This window comes from Mixophyes fleayi, chromosome 7 (assembly GCF_038048845.1).
Source record: "Mixophyes fleayi isolate aMixFle1 chromosome 7, aMixFle1.hap1, whole genome shotgun sequence".
Taxonomy (NCBI): Eukaryota; Metazoa; Chordata; class Amphibia; order Anura; family Limnodynastidae; genus Mixophyes; species Mixophyes fleayi.
This window is the reverse complement of record NC_134408.1, coordinates 47050682-47073998: the sequence shown is the minus strand read 5'-3', so window position 1 is coordinate 47073998 and position 23317 is coordinate 47050682. Positions and strand designations below refer to the sequence as shown.

The following is a 23317-nucleotide window of genomic DNA, read 5'->3' as shown; positions in this document are numbered from 1 at the left end:
CATAGCACACCCGCCTGCAGCACATGGGGCACTCACATAGCACACCCGGCTGCACCACATGGGGCACTCACATAGCACACCGGCTGCACCACATGGGGCACTCACATAGCACACCGGCTGCAGCACACTGGGACACTCACATAGCACACCCGCATGCAGCACTCTTGTGCACTCACATAGCACACCCGCCTGCAGCACATGGGGCACTCACATAGCACACCCGGCTGCACCACATGGGGCACTCACATAGCACACCGGCTGCACCACATGGGGCACTCACATAGCACACCGGCTGCAGCACACTGGGGCAGTCACATAGCACACCCGGCTGCAGCACACTGGGGCACTCACATAGCACACCGGCTGCACCACATGGGGCACTCACATAGCACACCCGGCTGCAGCACACTGGGGCACTCACATAGCACACCCGGCTGCAGCACACTGGGGCACTCACATAGCACACCGGCTGCACCACATGGGGCACTCACATAGCACACCCGGCTGCAGCACACTGGGGCACTCACATAGCACACCCGGCTGCAGCACACTGGGGCACTCACATAGCACACCCGGCTGCAGCACACTGGGGCACTCACATAGCACACCCGGCTGCAGCACACTGGGGCACTCACATAGCACACCCGGCTGCAGCACATGGGGCACTCACATAGCACACCCGGCTGCAGCACATGGGGCACTCACATAGCACACCCGGCTGCAGCACATGGGGCACTCACATAGCACACCCGGCTGCAGCACATGGGGCACTCACATAGCACAACCGGCTGCAACACATGGGGCTCTCACATAGCACACCCGGCTGCAGCACACTGCACACTCACATAGCACACCCGGCTGCAGCACACTGCACACTCACATAGCACACCCGGCTGCAGCACACTGGGCCACCCCTTTACCTCCATTATCATTGTAAACACAGAACATGCCTTTGCACGGCTACTGCTTTCACAACATGTTTTTTTTATAATAGAAAAACTGTGTAGGGATGTATTTTAAACTATTATATTTATTCATATGCCGCAGTTCGCTGCACTTCTAAAGAAATTATAGAGTGAAACATTTACATATCTTAGAAACTGAACCAATCATTATACAATTTACTTTAATAGGTGCACAATGGTTATCATTGCTGGGCTGGTGGTAGGTATGATTCCAGCCAGGGTCCTATCTGTGTGTAGTTTGCATGGTTTTTCTCCCACACTCCAAATATATACTCATAGGTTATTGGACAGCTGACAGTGTATAAGATAGATGGGCAGACTCAATTGGCCGCGATCATTGCGGCTGCACTTTATTACACTTTGTACGGTAAAACGTAACACTTACTTTTGCTGGCTCCTCTATGGGGCATAACCAAAAGTAGGCGTTTACTTTCACATAAAAAAAAAATCACTGCATAGTAACTTACAGCCATTTCGGGACACTATGCAGCATTTTTTTTTCTAATTGAATCTGCCCCATAATGTGTTTATATGGTATGGAATATAGACTGTAAGCTCCAATGGGTCAGGAACTGGCGTGAATGATTATTTCTGTCCATGTGTTATATAATATGGCAATATATAAATTAATAATAATGTGAAGGATTTTGCACCCTTCGTCAGCTGGGCAATGAATACAACTCCTTAGATAAATGGTTTATATATTCTGAGTTGTGAATATAGAACCAAAAACAAGACTAGAATGGAACAGAAAAGCAGCTCTGTTATGTATATCATACGAGCCCACAATAATGTGCCCACCAAAACAAATATATAAAAATATTTAGAAAATAGATAATAAAATCTGGCAATGATTACTGTATAACAGTCCTACAATAAATAGAAACCACTAATTGATTTATCACAATGTATCCTTGTATTTACTCTTCCATGGGCTAGATTTACTAAGCTGCGGGTTTGAAAAAGTGGGGATGTTGCCTATAGCAACCAATCAGATTCTAGCTGTCATTTTGTAGAAGGTACTAAATAAATGAAAGCTAGAATCTGATTGGTTGTTATAGGCAACATCCCCACTTTTTCAAACCGCGCAAATTAATAAATCTAGCCCCATGTGTCTGTTCCTTACACCTAGGTTCATTAGGTTCAAAGCTCAAACACTTCACCCCACAACACATTTTGTGTTGCATAGTTGCGTCTATTTGTCCATTTTGGACATAACAAAGCTCATGCCTACTTCCCAGTTTGGAATATCCCTTTGTGCATATGTGAAGGTTCTTTCTGGAGCTTGGGAAACAGCTAACACTAACTCTGTCAGTAAAACTGGTCAGTTATAGTAAAATAATTATATAGCATAAATAATAATAATAAATAATTGGGAGAACTGGAACCCAGAACGGTCTGTGTTACTGTGTAAGGAGATAATACAATTTATAATTTGTATGTTCTAGCATCAGAACGCACATATTATACAAATATTATTTACAATAAAATCAGTGTCTAGACAAATTATTCCAAATGTCAGCAGCATTTAATGAATGTAAAATCTGAGTGAAGAAAAATAAAACTAAGGTTGAGAGGATCAGCTATGGATATTAGTTGCTGTGCTTATACAAAGTACATTCATTGCACATAATACTAACATAGCAGATCATAATGTACTTACAAATATCCACCTTATACATTTCAGCAATTATATCAGTCCACACAAGGTATCAACCATTTGCTCACAACCAGACACAATATAGCAGCCATGTGCCCATACACACTATGTACCAGCCATGGGTTCACATACACACACAATATACCAGTCATGTGTCCACATACACACACATTTGGCCTGATTCGATAAGGAAAGTAAAGCAAAAAAATGAGTAACTTTGAACCTTGGCAAAACCATGTTGCAATGCACGGGGTGCAAATTAGTTTATTATTTTGCACATAAGGAAAATACTGGCTGTTTTTTTCACGTAGCACAAGAATACTTGATAGCTTTATTTTTACACTGACATTTAAAGTTGATCTGGGACATCTAGGACATGCCCTACCCCAGGCCTGTCCAACCTGCGGCCCTCCAGGTGTTGTGAAACTACAAGCCCCAGCATGCTTTGCCAGTAGACAACCTGTTGATAGCTGGAAGGGCATGCTGGGACTTGTAGTTTCACAACATCTGGAGGGCCGCAGGTTGGACAGGCCTGCCCTACCCCAACTTTAAATCTGTCCCCACAATTTACATTTACCTCCCCCTTCAATGCAACATGGTTTTGCCAAGGTGCAAAGTTACTCATTTTTTTTTCTTTCCTTTAATGAATCAGGTCCATTGTGGTATGTTGACACATGGCCTTTTACTGTAGAACTCCTTCAGTGCCACATCATTTGGACACTGTTAATTTCTGTTAAGGCAATTCAGTAACTGGTGTTTGTGTGTTTTATAGATTTTCTTTTCTCCATTTTTGTAATTCTCCCATTTGCTAATATATTTCATTGTCTTTGGTCATGTCCTCAGAATTATTGCAATGAGATTATTATTCTTACCCTTAAGATCACACAGATAAATATTCAAAAATATTTTCATACTTGCATCCTGTGTATTCTGACTTTTGTTGAGAGATCCCAGCTAATAAGTTGAACTCATGAAATTTTGATCCACTATATCTTAGCAGTCTCAAAGTATTTTACTGGTCTAGTTGCTTTCCTCCTGTTTGATATTTTTGCTGCCAGTCTGTTGAGCTGGACAGTTATTCCAAATAAATCCAAGATTAATTTGAAGGTTTGGCACCTGCTTAATATAACTTTTAATCAGGCTGAATCTAAAAGATGGTCAGGCTTGTGATTTAATACAGGATCATGTTCATTAAGAGTGTACAAAATTTGCATAACCCATACACTGATCAGTCACAACATTAAAACCACTGACAAGTGAAATGAATAATATTAATTATCTCATTACAATGGCACCTGTCAAGGGGTGGGATATATTTGGCAGCAAGTGAATAGTCCGTTCTAGTAGGTGATGTGTTGGGAACAAGAAAAATGGGCAAGCATAAGGATTTGAGCGACTTTGACAAGGAACAAATTGTGATGGCTAGACGACTGAGTCAGAGCATCTCCAAAATGGCAGGTCTTGTGGGCTATTCCCGGTATGCAGTGGTTAGTAGCTACCAGAAGTGGTCCAAGGAAGGACAACCAGTGAACCGGTGACAGCGTCCTGGGCGGCCAAGGCTCATTGATGTGCATGTGGAGCAAAGGTTAGGGCGTCTGGTCCAATCCCACAGAAGAGCTACTGCAGCACAAAATGCTGAAATAGTTAATGCTGACTCTTATAGAAAGGTGTCTGCACTGCGTAGCTACAGACCGTTCACAGTGGCCATGCTTATCCCTCTCCATAGCCAAAAGGGCCTACAATGGGCAGGTGAGTGCCAGAACTGGACCTGGGGAAGAGATGGCACCAGGATGCACTATGAGAAGTAGACAATCCGATGGAGGCAGTGTAATGCTCTAAACAATGTTCTGCTGTGAATCCTTGCGTCCAGGCATTCATGTGGATGTTACTTTGACACGTACCACCAACGTAAACATTGTTGCAGACCCAGTAAACCCCTTCACAGCAACGGTACTCCCTGGTGGCAGTGGCCTCTTCAGCAGGATAATGAGCCCTGCTACACTATGGTGTTTTCATTGGTTTGCGCATTGAGATGTCCCTTTTCTTTTTTTCCATCTCTTTTTCCTTTCCGCCTCTATGAATAATTTATTTATAAATAATTCTTCCTTTATTTTATGTTTATTTGATATAGACTGTAATCTTGTTGCTGGTGATGCTTAGTAAATAAAATCTAAACAAAACAAGGTGCATTTACAAACTGCATAAAGTGCATTCCCACATTACTTCTTTATGTGTGCCTGCTTGTCCTCTAGTTCATATCAAAGTGCACGCCTACCCACAGCCCGTGTAAAATCAATCTGCTGCTACAGTTTGCAGGTTGCCGAGATACGAATAGTAACAAGTGTGTTGCATCAATGTCCAAACTACTACCACTTTTGAACCACCCCCTGGGGTAAATGTATCAAGCTGCGAGTTTACGGCGGGTTTGAAAAGAGATGTTGCCTATAGCAACCAATCAGATTCTAGTTATCACTTATTTAGTACATTCTACAAAATGATCGCTAGAATCTGATTGCTTGCTATAGGCAACATCTCCGCTTTTCGAACCTGCCGGAAACTTGCAGTTTGATATATTTACCCCCCTATGTTAATTTAAACTTACACCAAATATATAAAACGACAGTACTGCTTGGAAGGTGCAAAATATTTCCCATTAAAAAGTATAGATACAAGACCCGATTGTCGGAAAATTGGCTGTGCACCTTCCTGCAAACCAGGGAATGCCCCCTGTAATAACTCTGTGAGTGCACTTTTTTACCTTCGAATTGACCCTTTGGGTAAATGTATTAAACTGCGATTTTGTCAAATCAACGATTTTCTTCTAATTGAACATCAGTGTACAAAATGCTATTAGGGATCTGCATTGTAAGTTGAATCTAATCTAAAATGCGAAGAATAAATGCACAAGTATGAGATATGAAAAGTGGTCATATGTATCTGTTTAGGGGTTTAACCCTGTAGCTGCTGGTTTTGTGTGGAAATGCTGGACCTGTACTATTTGATAGCTGGTGCATGCAGGGCCGGTGCTAGGGTCCATGGTGCCCTAGGCACTTTCTCAAAATCGGCGCCCCCCCCAAAAAAAATCGACGCCCCCCCCCCCCCGCACCGCAGGAACACTTTGACAATCAAATAAAAATAAATAAATTTAAAAAAAATAATAATATTCTATTCACTTGCTTTTTTTCTCTTGTCAGCAGATGCAGGGGGCTCTTCACACTTCTTCTGTTCTCTCCACTGGCTGCCAAAAACGCTCCTCGGCTTCCAAAAACACAGAGGAGGGGGGTGGAGGGGAGCGGTGCATGCTGGGAGGGGAGGGGACTCTGGGAAATAACTTTATTCACACTGTCTGTCAGTGACAGACAGTGTGGGAACACCGGGGGGGGGGTGGGGACAGCATTTCTCTGGACCTTGAAGACGCCGCCGAAGAAGACTGATATCACATGATCACTGACTGATGTCAGTGGTCATGTGTGAGTGCTGCGCGGACGGGGGCATCCATTTTAAAAAAAAAACCGGAAACAGCAGGCGCCATTCCGCCGCTGTACTATGTCCCAAACACCGCTGACTAGATTACAAAATCTAGTCAGCGGCGCCCTGCAGGTCCCGGCGCCCTAGGCAACTGCCTAAGGTTGCCTAATGGGAGCGCCGGGCCTGGGTGCATGTCTTCCTTGATAGGTAGAAAACCACCGACCACATCACAACATGTAGAGGACTAAACAGCAGCAGGAAGTACTGGATAAAGTGGTTGTTGTGAACCGATGGTGTGACGCTCACATACAATCTTTGAATGACATGTTTTAGCCAGGTGCATCCTGATGATGTCCTGTACCCAGGCCGCATTGCGATAAATTTTATGATGCGGTCGGAGTCGCATTCCTATAATTTAAGAAGGTTGTCATTGTATTCAAACAATATAAGAGAATACTTACATGTAATAAAATAGGAATCTTATATTGACTTACATCAGTGACGGTATATTGGTCTATGTATACCAAGAGCAAATGGAGTTCCAAGTCTATAGTAAAATAAAGTACAGTCAGCCAATGACTGAAAGCTGCATGTATGTGTATGTGTGTGTATGGTCATCAGCTGGTCACACTAATTGTACCCCCTGTGAATTGGTCATTCAGCACAACAGTCAATCAAACACTACAATTTGGCCAAAAATGGGTGTAATTTGATAAACCGCATCCAGAACCTTTCTCAAGTTTAAAAGCAATTAGTAACAATAAAGTATTTTCCTATTTAAGTATTAAATAGATTTTAATGTTTTTGTACCTATTCTGAGTTTTTCTAATACTGTCACCAGTGTTGCAATTTAAAAAAACAGACAATGCAAATGAAACAAAGAATTGAGAGTGTTTGTAATAACTAGCCACAGAACTAGTAGCCCAGGGATTCCAGATTGAGTTAGTCCTGGAAATTAAATTAAATATAAGACCATGCCATTCTCCTCAGACTTTTATGGTATGAAATACTGTTGTGACGACTATGTATTTGGCAAGTAACTCATCACATAACATCCCTGTATAATGAAGTTAGAGACAATAAAGACCCAAGTTACAAGATAAACTCTTATTTGAACTAATTACTCACTACCTTACAACCCTCATTTAACTAGTCCTTTTAAAACACTTTAAAAAACCTAAAAGTATCTTTATTTTGATCAAACTATGACGATACCACCAAAATATATTGGTGTGATTAAAAAACAATGACTTTAGAACATATTAATATCCCCCATTAATAGTGAAGGAATTACATGAAAATAATTTTCATTTTTTTCACCATATTAATGGAAAACATTAATGAAACATAGGTCTCTCCTTATTTCCAGCATAAATATATTGGCTTTCATTTAAAATTAGGTGTAAGTCCATCTAAATTGTGCAAATTTGCAACTGGACAAACCATGTTGCAATGCAAGTAGAGAAAATTCATTTATTTTGCATGCAGGGAAAATACTGCCTGCTTTTGCATATAGTAGCATACAAATGTTAAGCAGCTTTATTTTTATGCTGAGACTGGGGGGTATATTTACTAAACTGAGGGTTTGAAAAGGTGGAGGTGTTGCCTATAGCAACCAATCAGATTCTAGTTATCATTTAGTACAGTCTACAAAATGGCAGCTTGAAGCTGATTGGTTGCTATAGGCAACATCTCCACTTTTTCAAACCCGCCGTTTAATAAATATACCCATTATACTTCAACTATCATGTGTCCCCTCCCAATTCTAAACCTAGGATGTGTCCCCTCAGACATGTAAATATCTAGTGATAACACTATTGTAACATCACTCTGTGCTGAAATTACTATTGTTATGACATAGAATTTACACAATTTAAAAAAAAGTATAGTGTGCTTAGTCATTATGATCATGCCATTCAATTGGATGGCTGCGTGCAATAAATGCTTATCTGGGAATCAAGTTAGCTTCTTGTCATAACATTGAAAGCTAGATACTTATGATGGCGACCAGGGGTAGGCTGGCAAATTTTAACAAGACTCAAGTAGGCAGCCTATCGGGAACATTTAACAGTTAATGGCAAAATAACATTAACCAATAACAACAATAATAATGGAGAACAAAGGAGCCAGAAACCACACACCCAAACCCAGTGCAGTTGGCGATCTGTCTATGATCCATCTATGAAGTTAGAAGGAGAAGTGTAGGGGACCGGACAAGAGGTTAGGGTCAAGGTCTTCCCATCCTGAGTCACAATAGACAGGAGGATGGTTTAGAGGATAATGGGAGTTTGGTCTGCTATGAGTTGTAAAGAATACCAGATAACATGTTTAGTGGCTGATGACAAGGACTGGATAAATTTACCCAAACATTGGAAAAGCAGTGGTGTGGAGAGCTCTTTGTTGAGTGATGTTTCCATCCAGTCCATGTTGAAAAGAAAAAATAGCCTAGTGGTTGCCATCTCTAATGTAGTCTTGCGGCCCACTGCTCCCAAGATTGACAACAGCTTTTTGTTTAACCAGGGGACCATAGGCTGGTCTGCCAAGTGTCCAAAGATCACCTACTGTGGAGTGGCAGTGAATGTTATGCCCAGGGTATTGATAATATATCTAGTCAAGGTGTCCCAGAAGGAGTGGATGTGAGGGCATTCCCAAAAACAAAGGTTTAAATCAGTATTGATGGAACTGCACTTTGGACAGTAGCCATTAGGGTCTAGGCCAACAATACATCTTTGTTTAGGGGATAAGTATGTCTGGTAAATGAGTTTGTAGGCCATTTCTTGGTATCCAGTAGCTGGGATGAGGCGTAGAGTGTGTTGGAATGTGCAGAGTAAGTCCATAGCATTCAGATTTGGGAAGTGGGATGTCCATTTCTGGAGGCCAGAAATGTCTCTCTCAACATCAATTTCTGATTTGGTACATGCGTATATAATGGATGTAGAGTCCAAGAGGAAAGAGGCAGACTTAACATTATTCACTGTGATTATGTGCATGAGGGGCAGTGTATAAGGTGTTTACCAGCTTCCGATATAGGGCCAAAATGTTGAAATTTTAAAAGTCTAGTCAAATGGGCTATTTTATCAAAGGCCTTTAGGCATTAAGGTTTACAATTATATTATCCTTAAGTTTAAGTTGGCGGGTGGCCGTGATGGACATAATGGCTGTGCAGATTCCCCTAACTGAGAGTAAGAAATCCCAATTAGGCAGCAAAGCTCAGGCAGCAAATACTTGATAACTTATTTGTACACTGAAATTTAAAGTTGATATTTGTGTGCTACATGAAAAAACAGGCAGTATTTAACGAATGTGCAAAACAGAATACTAATTTGCACCCCTTGCATTGTAACATGGTTTTGTCCAGGAGACTTAAATAAGAAGTTTCTTAAGTTAAGATCCTTAATGAATCACACCCTAGAAGCAAGCTGCTTCAGGGTTGTGGTGATCTGTGCGTGGCCCGAAATAATGATCTTTAATGAGGGCGCTTTCAAGTCTTCGGAATAGGTGATGAGAGCTATGTATTTGTTTTAATTTTCCGCCACTGTATTATAAAAATGGATGTTTGATCCTGAGACTTTCATATTCCGCTACACCTGAATCAATGACATGTTAGAACGGGAGTGGAGTGTGGAATCCTGATACTGCTCAGAGCCAGTTTGTCTCCCCTTCTCTATGACTTCATATAATTAGTTTTCATGTAGAGAGAGAGGTTTATTTAGCTTTTATTTACAGAAGTTTATATTTCATGTTCTGTTAGATTTAAATGTGCAGGAGAGAGGAGGCAAGAAATTAACCAGTATAGATTTCATATACTGCGGATACACTGTACTGGTGGGTGGGGTACAATGGTGCGAAGTAGTTATATCCGACTGTAGAATGTTTATTAGTAGAGGTTGTACATTCTACAGCCTATGGGTCCTTCCATTGCCCCCTTAACAGCACAAATGTAACTGTCGCCCTTGAAAGTGATGTACATCTCTGTGCCGGCATGTTCACCTATTGCAATTGTTGCTTTTCAATTTTTTTTTTTCAAGGAGTCTGTATTTTCAGCATGTCGCTAATGACAGCAGTCGCGATTAGCATGTCGGGGAAAGTGTTGTTGGAAATAACTAGTTCGCTGTAATGACAGCCACCGGTACTGGTTGCAGTATAGAATGTTGCCAATTGCCAGCATTAAAATAAACCTGTGTTATGAACACTAGTGTGTATGGAATTCCCACTCCAAGAAATATTATTAAACAAACTCTTCCAGATCCAGGCTGCTTACAGCAACTTTTCACAAGTGCCCCAGAGCAGCTCCACAATGCTGCTCCAGCTAATTCTTTTACTTTTTTTAGGTTTGGTGTCCATTTTTTGTAATTAATAGTAAAGTGAGATATGTACTTCAAAGCCTCCCTCTGGGTATCCAAGGTCTTAGTAACACTGGCAATGCGGGCACCATTATAGGCAGGTCCCATGGAACTGCACCTGCATTGCTGCTGTATATGGCTGATGTTTGGGCCCCAATTTGACCAATTTTTGGACACAGTTTTACAGCAATGTGTAGATGAGTACATACAAATGCTTTATCAAATATAAGAAAAGTAATACATTCAGGTCTGGGTATGTAGAAAGGTATCATGCCCATCTCTCTCCATTTATATATAATTTTTATATATTAGAAATATTTAACCATGGGTTAAAGTATGCATAGATTATTTCCCTGTATTTATTTTATATGGCTGGACAGTGGGATATGAGAGTACGGTGAGCTGCAGTGAAGAGTAGCGGAATGAGGTTGGGGCCTTGGGTAAGGTGAAAATTTTAACTCCAGGCCTGAACATATTTCGTCCAGCTGTCTGTAATTTATCAGGTATAGACTAAGGTTTTAAGCTTAAGTGCATCAATGTAGGCCAGTAGCCAAGTGCCCCGAGTAATAGGTTTTATTTTATTAACTAGGCTAATGAAATGGAAAAAATAAATGTCTCGAATTGTTAACAAGTGGCTGGAAGAGAAGTGATAATTAGAATAAATGTCTGTCTGGGTAAGATTTTGTAGTGATATTATTTACACACACACAGAGAAAGCCCAGTGTCTAAGCATGTACTAGGCCCAACATCAGTTTCCCTATTATCTCTCTGGACGCCTGTGACACAGTTTCATCCAGTGCTAACAAAACCCAATGTAACCCTGTGATCTGGAACATAAATTTGCCATTTTGTATCATCCAACATTGCGATATTCTTTGACATATAGTGCTCATTTTGTAATCTATGTGGGGAGCATTGTATGCCGTTTAAAAATATATTTGCATATTAATATTACTTTATTAACATTACTTTTTGATTATTTTTTTTTATAGTTTTACTAAAGGGAATGTCTTCACTACAAACCTCAAAGATGATACTGTAGCTTTTTAAAAATGAATATATATTTTAAAGCCCCAGTATAGGTTATGTTTATATTTGAGTTTTTCTTTCAAACCATACTGAAATCTGGCTGAAAACTAAGTATTGTAATAGTTTAACGTCCACCCCCACAAAAACAAATTACAATGCCATCTCAAAAATGTTGTCAATCTATGAGAAACTATAGGAACCAAAAATCATATAAATAGCATATACTGTATAATAAAACCATAGTATATTTTCATAGACTATATTACATGCATATAGCACCATGGCCTTATCTGTGTGGAATTTGTATGTTCTGCCCGTGTTTGCGTGGGTTTCCTCCGGGTGCTCCAGTTTCCTCCCACACTCCAAAAACATACTGGTAAGTTAATTGGCTGCTATCAAAACTTGACCCTAGTCTCTGTCTGTGTGTGTTAGGGAATTTAGACTGTAAGCTCCAATGGGGCAGGGACTGATGTGAATGAGTTCTCTGTACAATGCTGCGGAATCAGTGGCGCTATATAAATAAATGGTGATGATGATATGTATAGTTTGTCAACCATGGTATGTTTGTGTCCAATGTTATTCTTAGAGCAATTCAGGCATTGAAAGAATTAAGACTCATTTGCTAATCACCGATGTGTTTTATTTTGTGCCAATGCACCAATCACCCACCAGAGTACATACCACTATGGTGCGTTTGGGAACTTCTTGTCCATATAGAAATGCACATGGGGGGAGGGAGGACTAAACATATCACCTCAGTGCCCTTATTACATCACTCTAGGAGCCCATAACAAAATTTGGAAATGGGCCCAGCAGTTCCAGAGTGGCTATAAAAAGACAATACCCCTCGTTGTGAGATGCCAGATTTAGTTCAAACAAATTAGCTTTGCACACAAGTATTACATTTTAAAGTATTGCATTGTCAAGACCCATAGGATTTTTTTGATTGAAAAGTGTGGTTTATATAAGTAATTCATCAGATGGGCACTGTCCTTCACCTCTATATTCATATCATACATAGTAAGATTGTGGCAGAAAATTAGAAGTAGGGGGTACTAATCTAGGAAGTATAATGTCCCTTTGTGCCCTGTAGGGAGGTGACTGGCATATGAAGTGTATCAACAGTTTCAGGCCCACACATGTCATGGGCAGGCTGTTAGTAGGAAGCCTTTACACCTTGTACATAAACTATTTGCAAATATACCTGAAACATATATTGGATATATGTACTGTGTTAAAAAAAAATATTTTATGCCCGTTCATGATTAATTCAGAAAACAGAATCCATTCGTAATGTTAATACTTACTTTATACTTAAAAGGAACAAACAAGTACGATTATACATTATGTCACCTCAAAGTTTATTCTATTCTAAGAGCACAAAAATAAGTATTTCATACTTTATTTGTACTTACAAATAAATGGTTGTTAAACATTTTTAAGCACCTCCAACTTTATCAATATGCAAAAAAAGCTTTATTTGTCCATGTGGTCTCCAGATATCGCGCACAACTGAATTGATGAGCACTAAAAATACATCCGCTTAAGGGTGTGGCTTAGCAGCAGGGGTGGGGTCTAATATCACTTTGGCACCACTAGTTCTCAAGAACCAGAAAAGTGCCAAGTGAGAGCAGAGTAGGAGATAGATAAAATTCCTTATGTTTGCTCATTGCCTGTACAGACAGATGACACAATTAATTCTGAGCACAAGCATTCCCTGAAATAGGCACAACTGAGCAAATTTGATGTTAGAATGCTCTCATTAATTGTAACTAATTTGTTGTTTCTCCCCATGGTTTCACTTTTATAATTCATGTTGGCAACTGACATTAGGGCTTTAAAAATGCAGCTACTATGCTTGATATCTTATCATAATTAACCTAGTCACTTGTAGTGTTGCTCAAAGAGTGGAACCTAATAATATAAATGATACTGGTACTTAGAAAACACAAGTAATTCTGTTTGTCATTTTTAGCCTAAGGTCAAGTAAATTGATGCACCTGTTATTTTTGTGATTTTACCAATGAATATTACAAATTGTTGTGCAAGTGGAAGTTACGTTTTTATTAACTGTTTAGGTGACTGATGTTCTCTTTCCCCCATATGATGGCATGTCTCCAATCTTGCTGGCACAGTTTCATTCTGCATTCGGCAAGGAATAAACAAGGGCCATCAATGCAAGCACTACTTAGAAAATAAATATTTCAAAGTAGCTTGTTCATAAAAAATGAGAAAATGTCCCTTTTAAAATTATTATACAAAACAAACATTTTGCTTAATAAATACAATTTAACACATCAACGTTTAGCTTTCCCCTGGGAAACCGCCTCTGTGTAAGACGTGTGAATGAAATCATAAAGTTGTTTTGCTGTATTTGTGTTCCCGAGAATCTCAGACAGTTTCTCTAGAGATAGTGTTGTCAGCTCTGCAATGTTCTTTACATGATTCATTATGGCTCGACAATTTTTGGCATTGACCCCTGGCATTTTTAGAAGGAAGTCCTGAGGGCCTGGATTATATTTCTCAGATTCTGGGACGGTTTCCGAGTCGACAGTAATAGCCATGGCGGTTGCAGCATCAGGTTGTGGCCTGTTCTGCTTCAGCTCCTCAAATAACTCGGCAGTGGCATACGGTGATGGACACCACAGTATGCGCAGTCTTGGGAAGTGAAGAGTGAGGAGAGTGATTTTTGAAGTGATGTCATTCACCGAAATTTCCTGGTGGATTAAACTTCTTGCAGTGAGGGAAAATGGCTTATTGGGGTCAAACTCAATTAGAAGAATAGGTCGCTTGTAGTAACGGCACATGGAGACACACTGGGTGTAGAGGCGTCCATTGTTGAGTGAACCAATCAAGTCACTCACGCTTTTCCTTTCCACACATATATCTGGGGTCAGAATATAATCTCCCACTTCTAGAGTGACGGGTTCTATGTCAATGCCACGTCTGTGGATCAGGGATGGCAGCTCGCTCCGAAATTCTCGCATGTCTACAATGATGGCGTGTTGCACGTTTTTCTGCTGCTGTCCTCCTAGACAAAGAACGCAGAAGACAGTTTGCTGAATACAGTGTTAATAGGCTGGTGGACGATTCATAAATCTGGGGTCACACAATGAAACTAGGGAGAACAGACTGTCCTCGCTAAAGGCAGTGACCTCACAAAGTTCTGAGTAAAGGCAATCAAATCCTGGTCGGTGACCTCACATTATTTTACCATCTATTGCAAAAGTTCATGTGACTGCTTCCTACTACTGCCTTAAACAGCTATAGACTATTCCAGGCCTGGACATCCTGTGGCTTTATAGTTGTTGCAAAACTACAAGTCTCAGCATACCTTATAGTATCGCAACACCTGGAGAGCCACAGGTTGTCCTGGACTGGACTATTAATTCCTCTCTGCTTCTTAACAGGGTTCATTTATACATCAAAATCAGATCCAATATGAACAATGCAATGTCTAGCTGACCTTAGTAGCCCATTAGGGGTCAGTAAGACAGAAGGACTCAAATTACAGGCTTAGAAGCAAAACTATTAAGCCAGGGTTAAAAATATAATTGATAGTGGACCACGAAGATCATCCCTTTAACAAACTGAAGAAACTCACATTAAGAGGGGGAAGAGTCCTACCAGACATAAAATTATATCATTTATCTGTTCATTTCTCTCATGACAGCTTCACATGCCCCCCCAGACACTACAGCTTGGCTATATATGGAGTCTAACTTTCTAAACTGGCCAAATATCCCCCTTGGGTGGCAGACACAACAAACATAGACCACCTGCCTCTAAATTACTCCCAACACTGAAATTCTGAACAAAAATCCTAGGACTTATGGTCACTAATAATGGATCTCTCCGCAACTGTCTCCCCTATGACGCAACCCCAACTTACATTCAGGTGTCCACCACTAGGTTAAATAGCTAGATTCAAGCAGACAAACTCTCTCCTGATTTTAGCAAACAAGGTCAATGGATGTCCTTTACAGATCTCCCAAAAAAATCCCCCTCCCATATATTAAGATCATCAGAGTTCACCCAAATAAGACATTTCATGTACTTGCTGCCCCCGCTCAGGTTCCCAGGGACCTTAACCCCTTTTGAATGCATTTGTAGATGCTATCCTACTCTGAAATATCTGGTCTTTTGCTGTACTCTGCCCTTTCCCTTTAGAGCTACCATGACATGGAATGGGTAAGAGACCTCTAACCCCACCAGATGAGGAGGCTTGAGAGTACAGTAGGAATTGCCAAAAGCTCTATTTCAACCAAGAAAAAGGAAACAACTTACAAAGTGTATAGGTGGTAATATACCCTGGTTAGACTCCGTAAGATCTTTCCTACTCCCAGTTGACTAAGAAACTTCAGCCACAGGTGTACGCTAGTTCATATTTGGTGGTTATGCCCCATTATAGTCCCCTACTGGGACAATATACTTGCACTTCTGAATAGTATGCTCGATGCCCCAGTCACTAAAAAGCCATGGATATTCCTCCTATGCTATCCACCCCAAAACCTTAACAGCAAAATGTTTATTAGGCAAGAAATGGAAAACCCCTCTTCAACCCTAGCACTAAACGTTACATATGGCACATTGTTGCCATGGAGAAAATGACCTACTTCCTCCAAGACAGGGGGTCATATTGGACAAGTTTGGAAACCATCGCTCTGCTATTATCTCTACAGCCTTAAATTCATCCCACTTAAACCATGTGCCATGAATAGAATTCTCTTTCACATACATTTAGCCAGATTTAAGTTTGTTGCCTTTTAATACTGACGCACACCAGAATACTCATTATTTCTTGATTTTCATTTCTTTCCTCCATAGTATGAAGGAAGGCATAATGGCACAAGATAAGTCTGGTATCCACCCTCCCTGCCCCTTGCTAGCGCATCTGTTTTTCCCAGTTACCGCTACCTTCTATCAAACTTCTCTTTAAAATGTGAGTCATATTCAGGAACACTCCATGTTATAATATTTATGTTATGTCGCTCTACACAGGATATGATTTTGACTCTGTTTTCATAGACTTATTCCTATTTCTGTACGGTTGTATATTTATTATTGACCAATCAAAATAAAGAATATACAAAAAACTATACTTGCTGCAAAAGATCTTCATACAGGAAAGAAGTACGGTAGTCCAAATACTTACAGATGCTACTAACTTTACAGAACTTATGCCATTTGCAATTGTATTGTCTTTGTGGCAAAAGTGCTTGTTCCCAATACTAGACCGTTTTGCATTAGCTAGTAATCATGCAAACGTGATGAAAATAATCCACACTGAGGATTACAAATGATTTACATTTGTGGGAATAACGCAGCACTGATGGAAACACACAGTACCTACCGGCTTTCCGTGTATCAGCAGAAGCTGAAGGAGTAACATCTCTCTGAAGATCCAGGTTTGTGTCATCTCTCCCTTCCCTTTCCTCAGGGATGACCATGCTGGCCTTCTCCCTGCATAAAACATGACCAGAAAAGTATTTTTAAATGTGCATCTACTCTAATATGTGCAGACAAAAGTAGATGAATGTATCAATTTGCCTGTTATCTATTAATTAATTAGTCCTCCTTTATCTAATACACTGTGTTGAGGTCAGGAGAAATAATAGTCTTCTTAAGCTGAGCCACAGCCATTTATTGTTTTGTTCTTTATGGCTTATGTTGCTATGTGCAGAGAGCTTATAGTGACAGACCAAACTTCATCATGGGAAAAACTAGTAATAGTGGCACCCATTAGCTGTACACATTTCCAAGGCAAAATAATAAAAATTATAATTTTATACATATTTACACAAATTAGTAAACAAAAATATAAGCTAGAATGGAGAAATCTGAGATAAACCCAAGTTTTAACACTCTGCATGTACACTATGTGGACAAAGGTATTTGGACACTTGACCATTACACCAACAGGGACTGTAATGACATTGTATTCAAATACATATATTTTAATATGGAGTTGTTCCCCCTTTTGCAGCGATAACAGCTTCCACTCTTCTTGGAAAGCTTTCCAGAAGATGGTGGAGTGTTTCTGTGGGAATTTGTGCCCATGTATTCTGTAGAACACTTTTGAGTTCAGGCACTGATGTTGGACAAGAAGGCCTGGCTCGCAATCTCCGTTCCAGTCCATTCCAAAGGTGTTTGATGGGGTTGAGGTCATGTCTCTGTGTGGGCCAGTCAAGTTCTTCCACACCAAACAATCCATATCTTTGTAGTCCTTGCTTTGTGCACTGGGGCACAGTCATGTTGGAATAGAAAAGGGCTTTCCTCAAACGGTTGCCACAAAATTGGAAGCATAGAACTGTCCAAAATAACTTGGTATGCTGAAGCATTAAGACTGCTCTTCACTGAAGATAAGGGGTCTAGCCCAAACGCTGCAAAACAGCCCCATACCATTATTCCTCCTCCATCAAACTTCACAGTTGGCATAATGCAGTCAGGCAGGAAACGTTCTCCCGGCATCCGTCAAACCCAGACTCGCCCATCTGACTGCCAAACAGAAAAGCGTGATTCGTCACTCCACAGAACATGATTCCAGTTCTCCACAATCCAGTGTCAGTGTGCTTTACACCACTCCATCCGACCCTTAACATTGGTCTTGGTGATGTGAGGCTTGCATGCAGATGCTCAGCCATGGAAACCCATTCCATTAAGCTCCCGCCGCACACTGTTTCTATGCTTTCACTAATAATGCCAGTGGAAGTTCTGAACTCTTCAGCTATGGAATAACCAGTGCGATGGTGACTTTTACGCACCGTGCGCCTTAGCAGTCGCTGACCCCGCTCTGTGGTTTACATGGTCTTCCACTTCGTGGCCGAGTTGCTGTTGTTCCTAAACGCCTCCAATTTCTAATAATATCACTTACAGTTGACTGTGGAATATAAAGCAGGCATGAAATTTCACAAACCGTCTTACTGCAAAGGTGGCACCCTATCACAGTACCACACTTGAAGTCACTGAGCTCTTCAGAACGACCCATTTTGTATCACAAATGTTTGCAAATGGAGACTGCATGGCTAGGTGCTTGATTTTATACACCTCTAGCAATGGGTCTGATTGAAACACCTCAATTTACTAATTAACAGGTGTGGCCAAATACATTTGTCCATATAGTGTATACCTTCATCATCATCATCATCATCACCATTTATTTATATAGCGCCACTGATTCCGCAGCGCTGTACAGAGAACTCATTCACATCAGTCCCTGCCCAATTGGAGCTTACAGTCTAAATTCCCTAACATACACACACATAGACACTAGGGTCAATATTTGATAGCAGCTAATTAACCTACCAGCATGTTTTTGGAGTGTTGGAGGAAACCTGAGCACCCGGAGGAAACCCACGCAACCACAGGGAGAACATACAAACTCCACACAGATAAGGCCATGGTTGGGATTTGAACTCATGACCCCAGCGCTGTGAGGCAGAAGTGCTAACCACTGAGCCACCGTGCTGCCAGATGCCTTATTTTTTACTCAATGCTGAAGTAGAAGGTGGAAATGTATCACAGCTGTCTCAGTACAAGATGATTACAGTGTCCACTTATTTTGGCTTTCAGCAGGTTTTCCCTTGGTCAAACATCAGTTTCATTAGGCAGGTCTGTATGCAGACAATGACATACAGAATAGCGACTGTGTTGCTGACACTTTGTAGATACATCGTTTTCTTACCTAATCAGTTGTTCAAATGCTTCCTTTTCCTTCCTGAGGGAAGTGAGATATCTCTGCTCTTCTGTGGAGCCCCCATAGATAAGGAAGTATACCCTAAAATGTGGAAATGTAAGATATGGTTATTGGGAGACATTGAATAAACACAGACACATTCTAAAACATGTGTTGTACTGATTGTGTCTCAAATGTGTGTCATAATCACATTATGACAATTTGTATCTGTTGGTGCAGTGTTGTAATGTAGCCGATAGGCCATGTCACTAGGAATAAATCATTATCCATAAATGTAGGTATTTATTTAAATACCTTAATGTTTTCTGCTTGCTTGCCCTGTAAATTTCAAGCTGGCGAACAAAGCTGAGCTCTGCATCATATAAGACTACATATCTTGGATCGACTTCATGCAGTACTCGGGTAAGACCATAAGGGTCGCTGCAGCCTTGCAATGGGTGGATGACAGTGAGGGGCTCTTTCATGATACCATAATAGGAGTCTGAAGGCAAATTCAACTGGAGGTCTTCATATTTCGGCTCCTCTATGCTACTCTCCATGGTAATGCTTTCATCTTTATACTCGTTTTCTTCCTGATCTTTCACAACATCATCTTCCTCTGCTTTTTCCATCATTTGGGTTAAGGTCAATTCTGTTTTCTTGACGTTTCTCTTCTGTTTGCCTGTGCCTTCTTTACCCTTTTTCACCCAAGAGTTTTTTCCACCCTTGGCAGATTCCTTACTCTTGACAGCTTTTCTGTTTTTTAGCCACGCTTCAGCTGCTTTTTCATCTTTCCCAAAGGTTTTGTTGTACAGCCTCATTAACAGAGCCTCAGACCCCACCGCAATATACTCTCTCAGCTGCGCACAGGTCCGATCATCACTGGCACAAATCAACACCCGGCCTGACAAAACAAAAGCACAGAGACAGTTTCACATTGCATACTTCATGAAAACTTACTTGTCACAAATAAATAACAAATACATTTCCACAATCTGCTAGGTGAGGAATTAGTTCAAACACAAATTCTGCAAAATGTCTCCAAATATACAGTGTTTGTGAAAGTTATAAAGCCTTAATTAACAATATCATATTTTTAAAGTAATTTTTTTTAGAAAGCAATTGGTTAAAGCCGATTTAAGTGTGTGTACTGTAACTGTGCAATCCTACAAACGCCCTACATTTTGCATACGCAACAAACAAACTAGACTAAATACAAGGGCAGATCACAATTGTAAAAAGAAACCAACAAAAACAACCAAAAAACAGCACCCTAAACAAACAATGATCCAACCGTACTGATATAGAAGATGTATGAACTTTGTTTCATGTGAATAACACTATCAGGCAACAGTTTGGCAGGAACCTCTCATGACTAATCTGTGCTTCTGGGGTACCCTGCTTCTTCCACTACCCAGCTCGAAGTGTGACTTCCTGCTTGCCTCCATTACTCTCCTCCCATCATGACACTGCCCCTGTTACATGCAGCCTTGCCCTCACTAACGTAATCACACATGGACAGGTCACTGCCCTCCGACATGATCAGAAATATTTAGTTCTGCTTGCTGTGAACAGTCTGATGATCCAATTGGCTGTAGATTGTTCTATTACCACATACTTGAAAACATGTGAGACATGGACTTGAAGGGGATGAAGTATGATAACAAAAAAATGTACCTAGCTAAAATGCACTTTAAGACTAGGGACACCATGCACCCACACACAATTGCCAATGCTGCAGAAAGCATCCTAAGTATATCCAGGTACAGGAGTTCTCTTAAAGTATGTGGGTACACAAAGCCCTCGTGTGTCACTAGCTTTAAAATGATCAGATTACTCAGAATATAATTGGAATATAGGTGGCTCAACTGCGTATTAATGATTACATAGAAATACTAATATATATATATATATAAATAACTCAGCCACAACAATAATACTAACTGCCTAATACTGTGTAGGTCCACCTTGTGCCACCAAAACAGTTCAGACCCATTGAGGTTTGGACTCCACACGACCTCTGAAGGTGTCCTGAAGTATCTGGCACCAAGACATTAGCAGCAGATTCTTTAAGTCCTGTAACTTGCGAGGTGGGGCCTCCATAGCTCGGACCTGTTTTTCCAGCACATCCCACAAATGCTCAATCGGATTGAGATCTGGGGAATTTGGAGGCCAAGTCAACACCTTCAACTGTTTGTCATGTTCCTCAAACCATTCCTGAACAATTTTGCAGTGTGGCAGGGAGCATTATCCTGCTGAAAGAGGCCACTGCTCTCAGGAAACATTTTCTTTGAAGCCTCTATTTCAGAGAAAAGGAGAACTAATACATTATTGTATTTTGTACTTATAAGAATATTCATCTAACAATAAATAGGCATATGGACTGGTAAACTAGGATTATTCAAATCCTCTCAATCAACGTAAAAACATAAATTAAAATGCCCAGAAAACAAAAAAACATAAAATGCTCTCTAAGCACTACTATTCAAAACCGTTACAGATAAAGGTTGCAGAAACATTTTACTTTAGCTAGCTAACAGGTGTTTTCACTGTCATTGAATGTAAGATGTATATTTTCTAGTGTACAAGGGGCCTTCAGATACAGGATGAACTTTTTCAGTATAGTGGACCTTTAAATCTAGAAATGTCAAACACAAACTTCTATCCACTATGCAGCACTTAGAGGTCTAGCATGAAAAAAGTAAATGGTTATTTCAACTTAATTACATAAAGCATGTTTCCATCTCAATCCTGCCTAATGAGATTAAGCCTGATTATAGACATTTACACAAACAATGCAATTCTCCTCGTGAAAACATGCCAGATGAAGCCGGATATGTGATCTTGCACATCATAACACGCTGTCAGGTTCATGCTAAAAATACATCTTCTTGTTTAACAGTCCATGGTGCCAGATGTTGGAATAGAGAAAGTTTATTTAAGAAGAAAACTAAAATTTTCAGAAAACCGTAGTGCCAATAGGAAACAAAGATATATTATAGGTGAATTGCTTATAGTTATCATTTTGTAGTCAACGTTGTTATTATTCATTATGTCTAAGCACAGCGAGCAATCCCATGGCTATGGAATGAAAAGGGTTGTTATGCCAATTCTTAAATCCATGATATAAACACAAGGGCAAATGTACAATGTGGTTATCCAAAGGTTTCTGGACAGCAGCTCCCATTAAGGTAGTCTCAAAGTTGAGGTCAAATAATGGGAGCTACAGGCCAAATAAAAGGTGACCTACAGTTTCCATGGTTTTAATTCAACCCGTTGTGAGAATGCAAGAAACACAGAGGGACGGTCCATGAGGAGCATTCTGTTAGCCTTTGTCAAGCCTTTATTATATTACAATTTTTGGATATTTTATTGTTGTTAGTACATTTATTTAAATGATGTTTTGTATTCTCTGCCTCAGTACATTTATTATTAGACATAGGTGTTACAAGGTGTGGCACGACTGACATAATTTTGTGACAATCAAATCAAGAAAGTATGCGACAGTTGGTATTATGAAACTGATGAAGAGAATGAAGAAGGATGATGTTGGTTCTGACATGTCTGTGGGTGTACAGTATAATAAGTTTAGTATTATGCAGAATAACTATTATATCTGTTGCCAAGACTTTCCCACGATGCCTATTGTACATATTGTTGCACACATAGAGATGAGCGCAGGGATTATATTGAGTATATGTTATAGAGTAATTCATGCACATTACACTGTGGGTTGTTATTCAATCTAATTCTCCACCATACCTGAACCAAACCTTTATTATAAACAAGACTATGCACTAGTTAAACAGCTAAATAAAAGTTAGTCTAGTACAGGCACTGGCATGTAAAAAGAGAAAACAATCACAGATTTGAAAATTGTTAAGTGGACCATCATACAACCCCCCCTCCCATATCCACAAACAACAGACACCAGGGGGTAAATGTATCAAGCTGAAAGTTTTCCGGCGGGTTTGAAAAGTGGAGATGTTGCCTATAGTAACCTATCAGATTCTAGCTACCATTTTGTAGAATGTACTAAATAAATGATAGCTGGAATCTGATTGGTTTTTCAAACCCGCCAGAAAACTCACAGCTTGATACATTTACCCCCAGATAAGGACAAGATGAACTTTAACTTTGGTAAAAGTCGCCACACCCATGGCAATATGGGCACAAC

At 40.2% G+C, this 23317-nt stretch overlaps 1 protein-coding gene across 3 annotated transcripts in view; it reads right to left on the bottom strand.

Moving 5' to 3' along the window:
• Positions 1-12756: 12756 nt before the first annotated feature.
• ERCC4 (ERCC excision repair 4, endonuclease catalytic subunit) overlaps positions 12757-23317 on the bottom strand; it is a 35178-nt gene continuing 24617 nt past the window's right edge. For all 3 annotated transcript variants that reach the window (XM_075179784.1, XM_075179783.1, XM_075179786.1), the window contains exons 11-14: positions 19456-20044; positions 19150-19242; positions 16819-16928; positions 12757-14496 (exon numbers count right to left, since the gene is read on the bottom strand). In XM_075179784.1, the coding sequence (XP_075035885.1) occupies positions 13763-14496; positions 16819-16928; positions 19150-19242; positions 19456-20044 (1526 nt within the window). In that variant the 3' untranslated portion in view covers positions 12757-13762. The remainder of the gene's footprint in view (positions 14497-16818; positions 16929-19149; positions 19243-19455; positions 20045-23317) is intronic.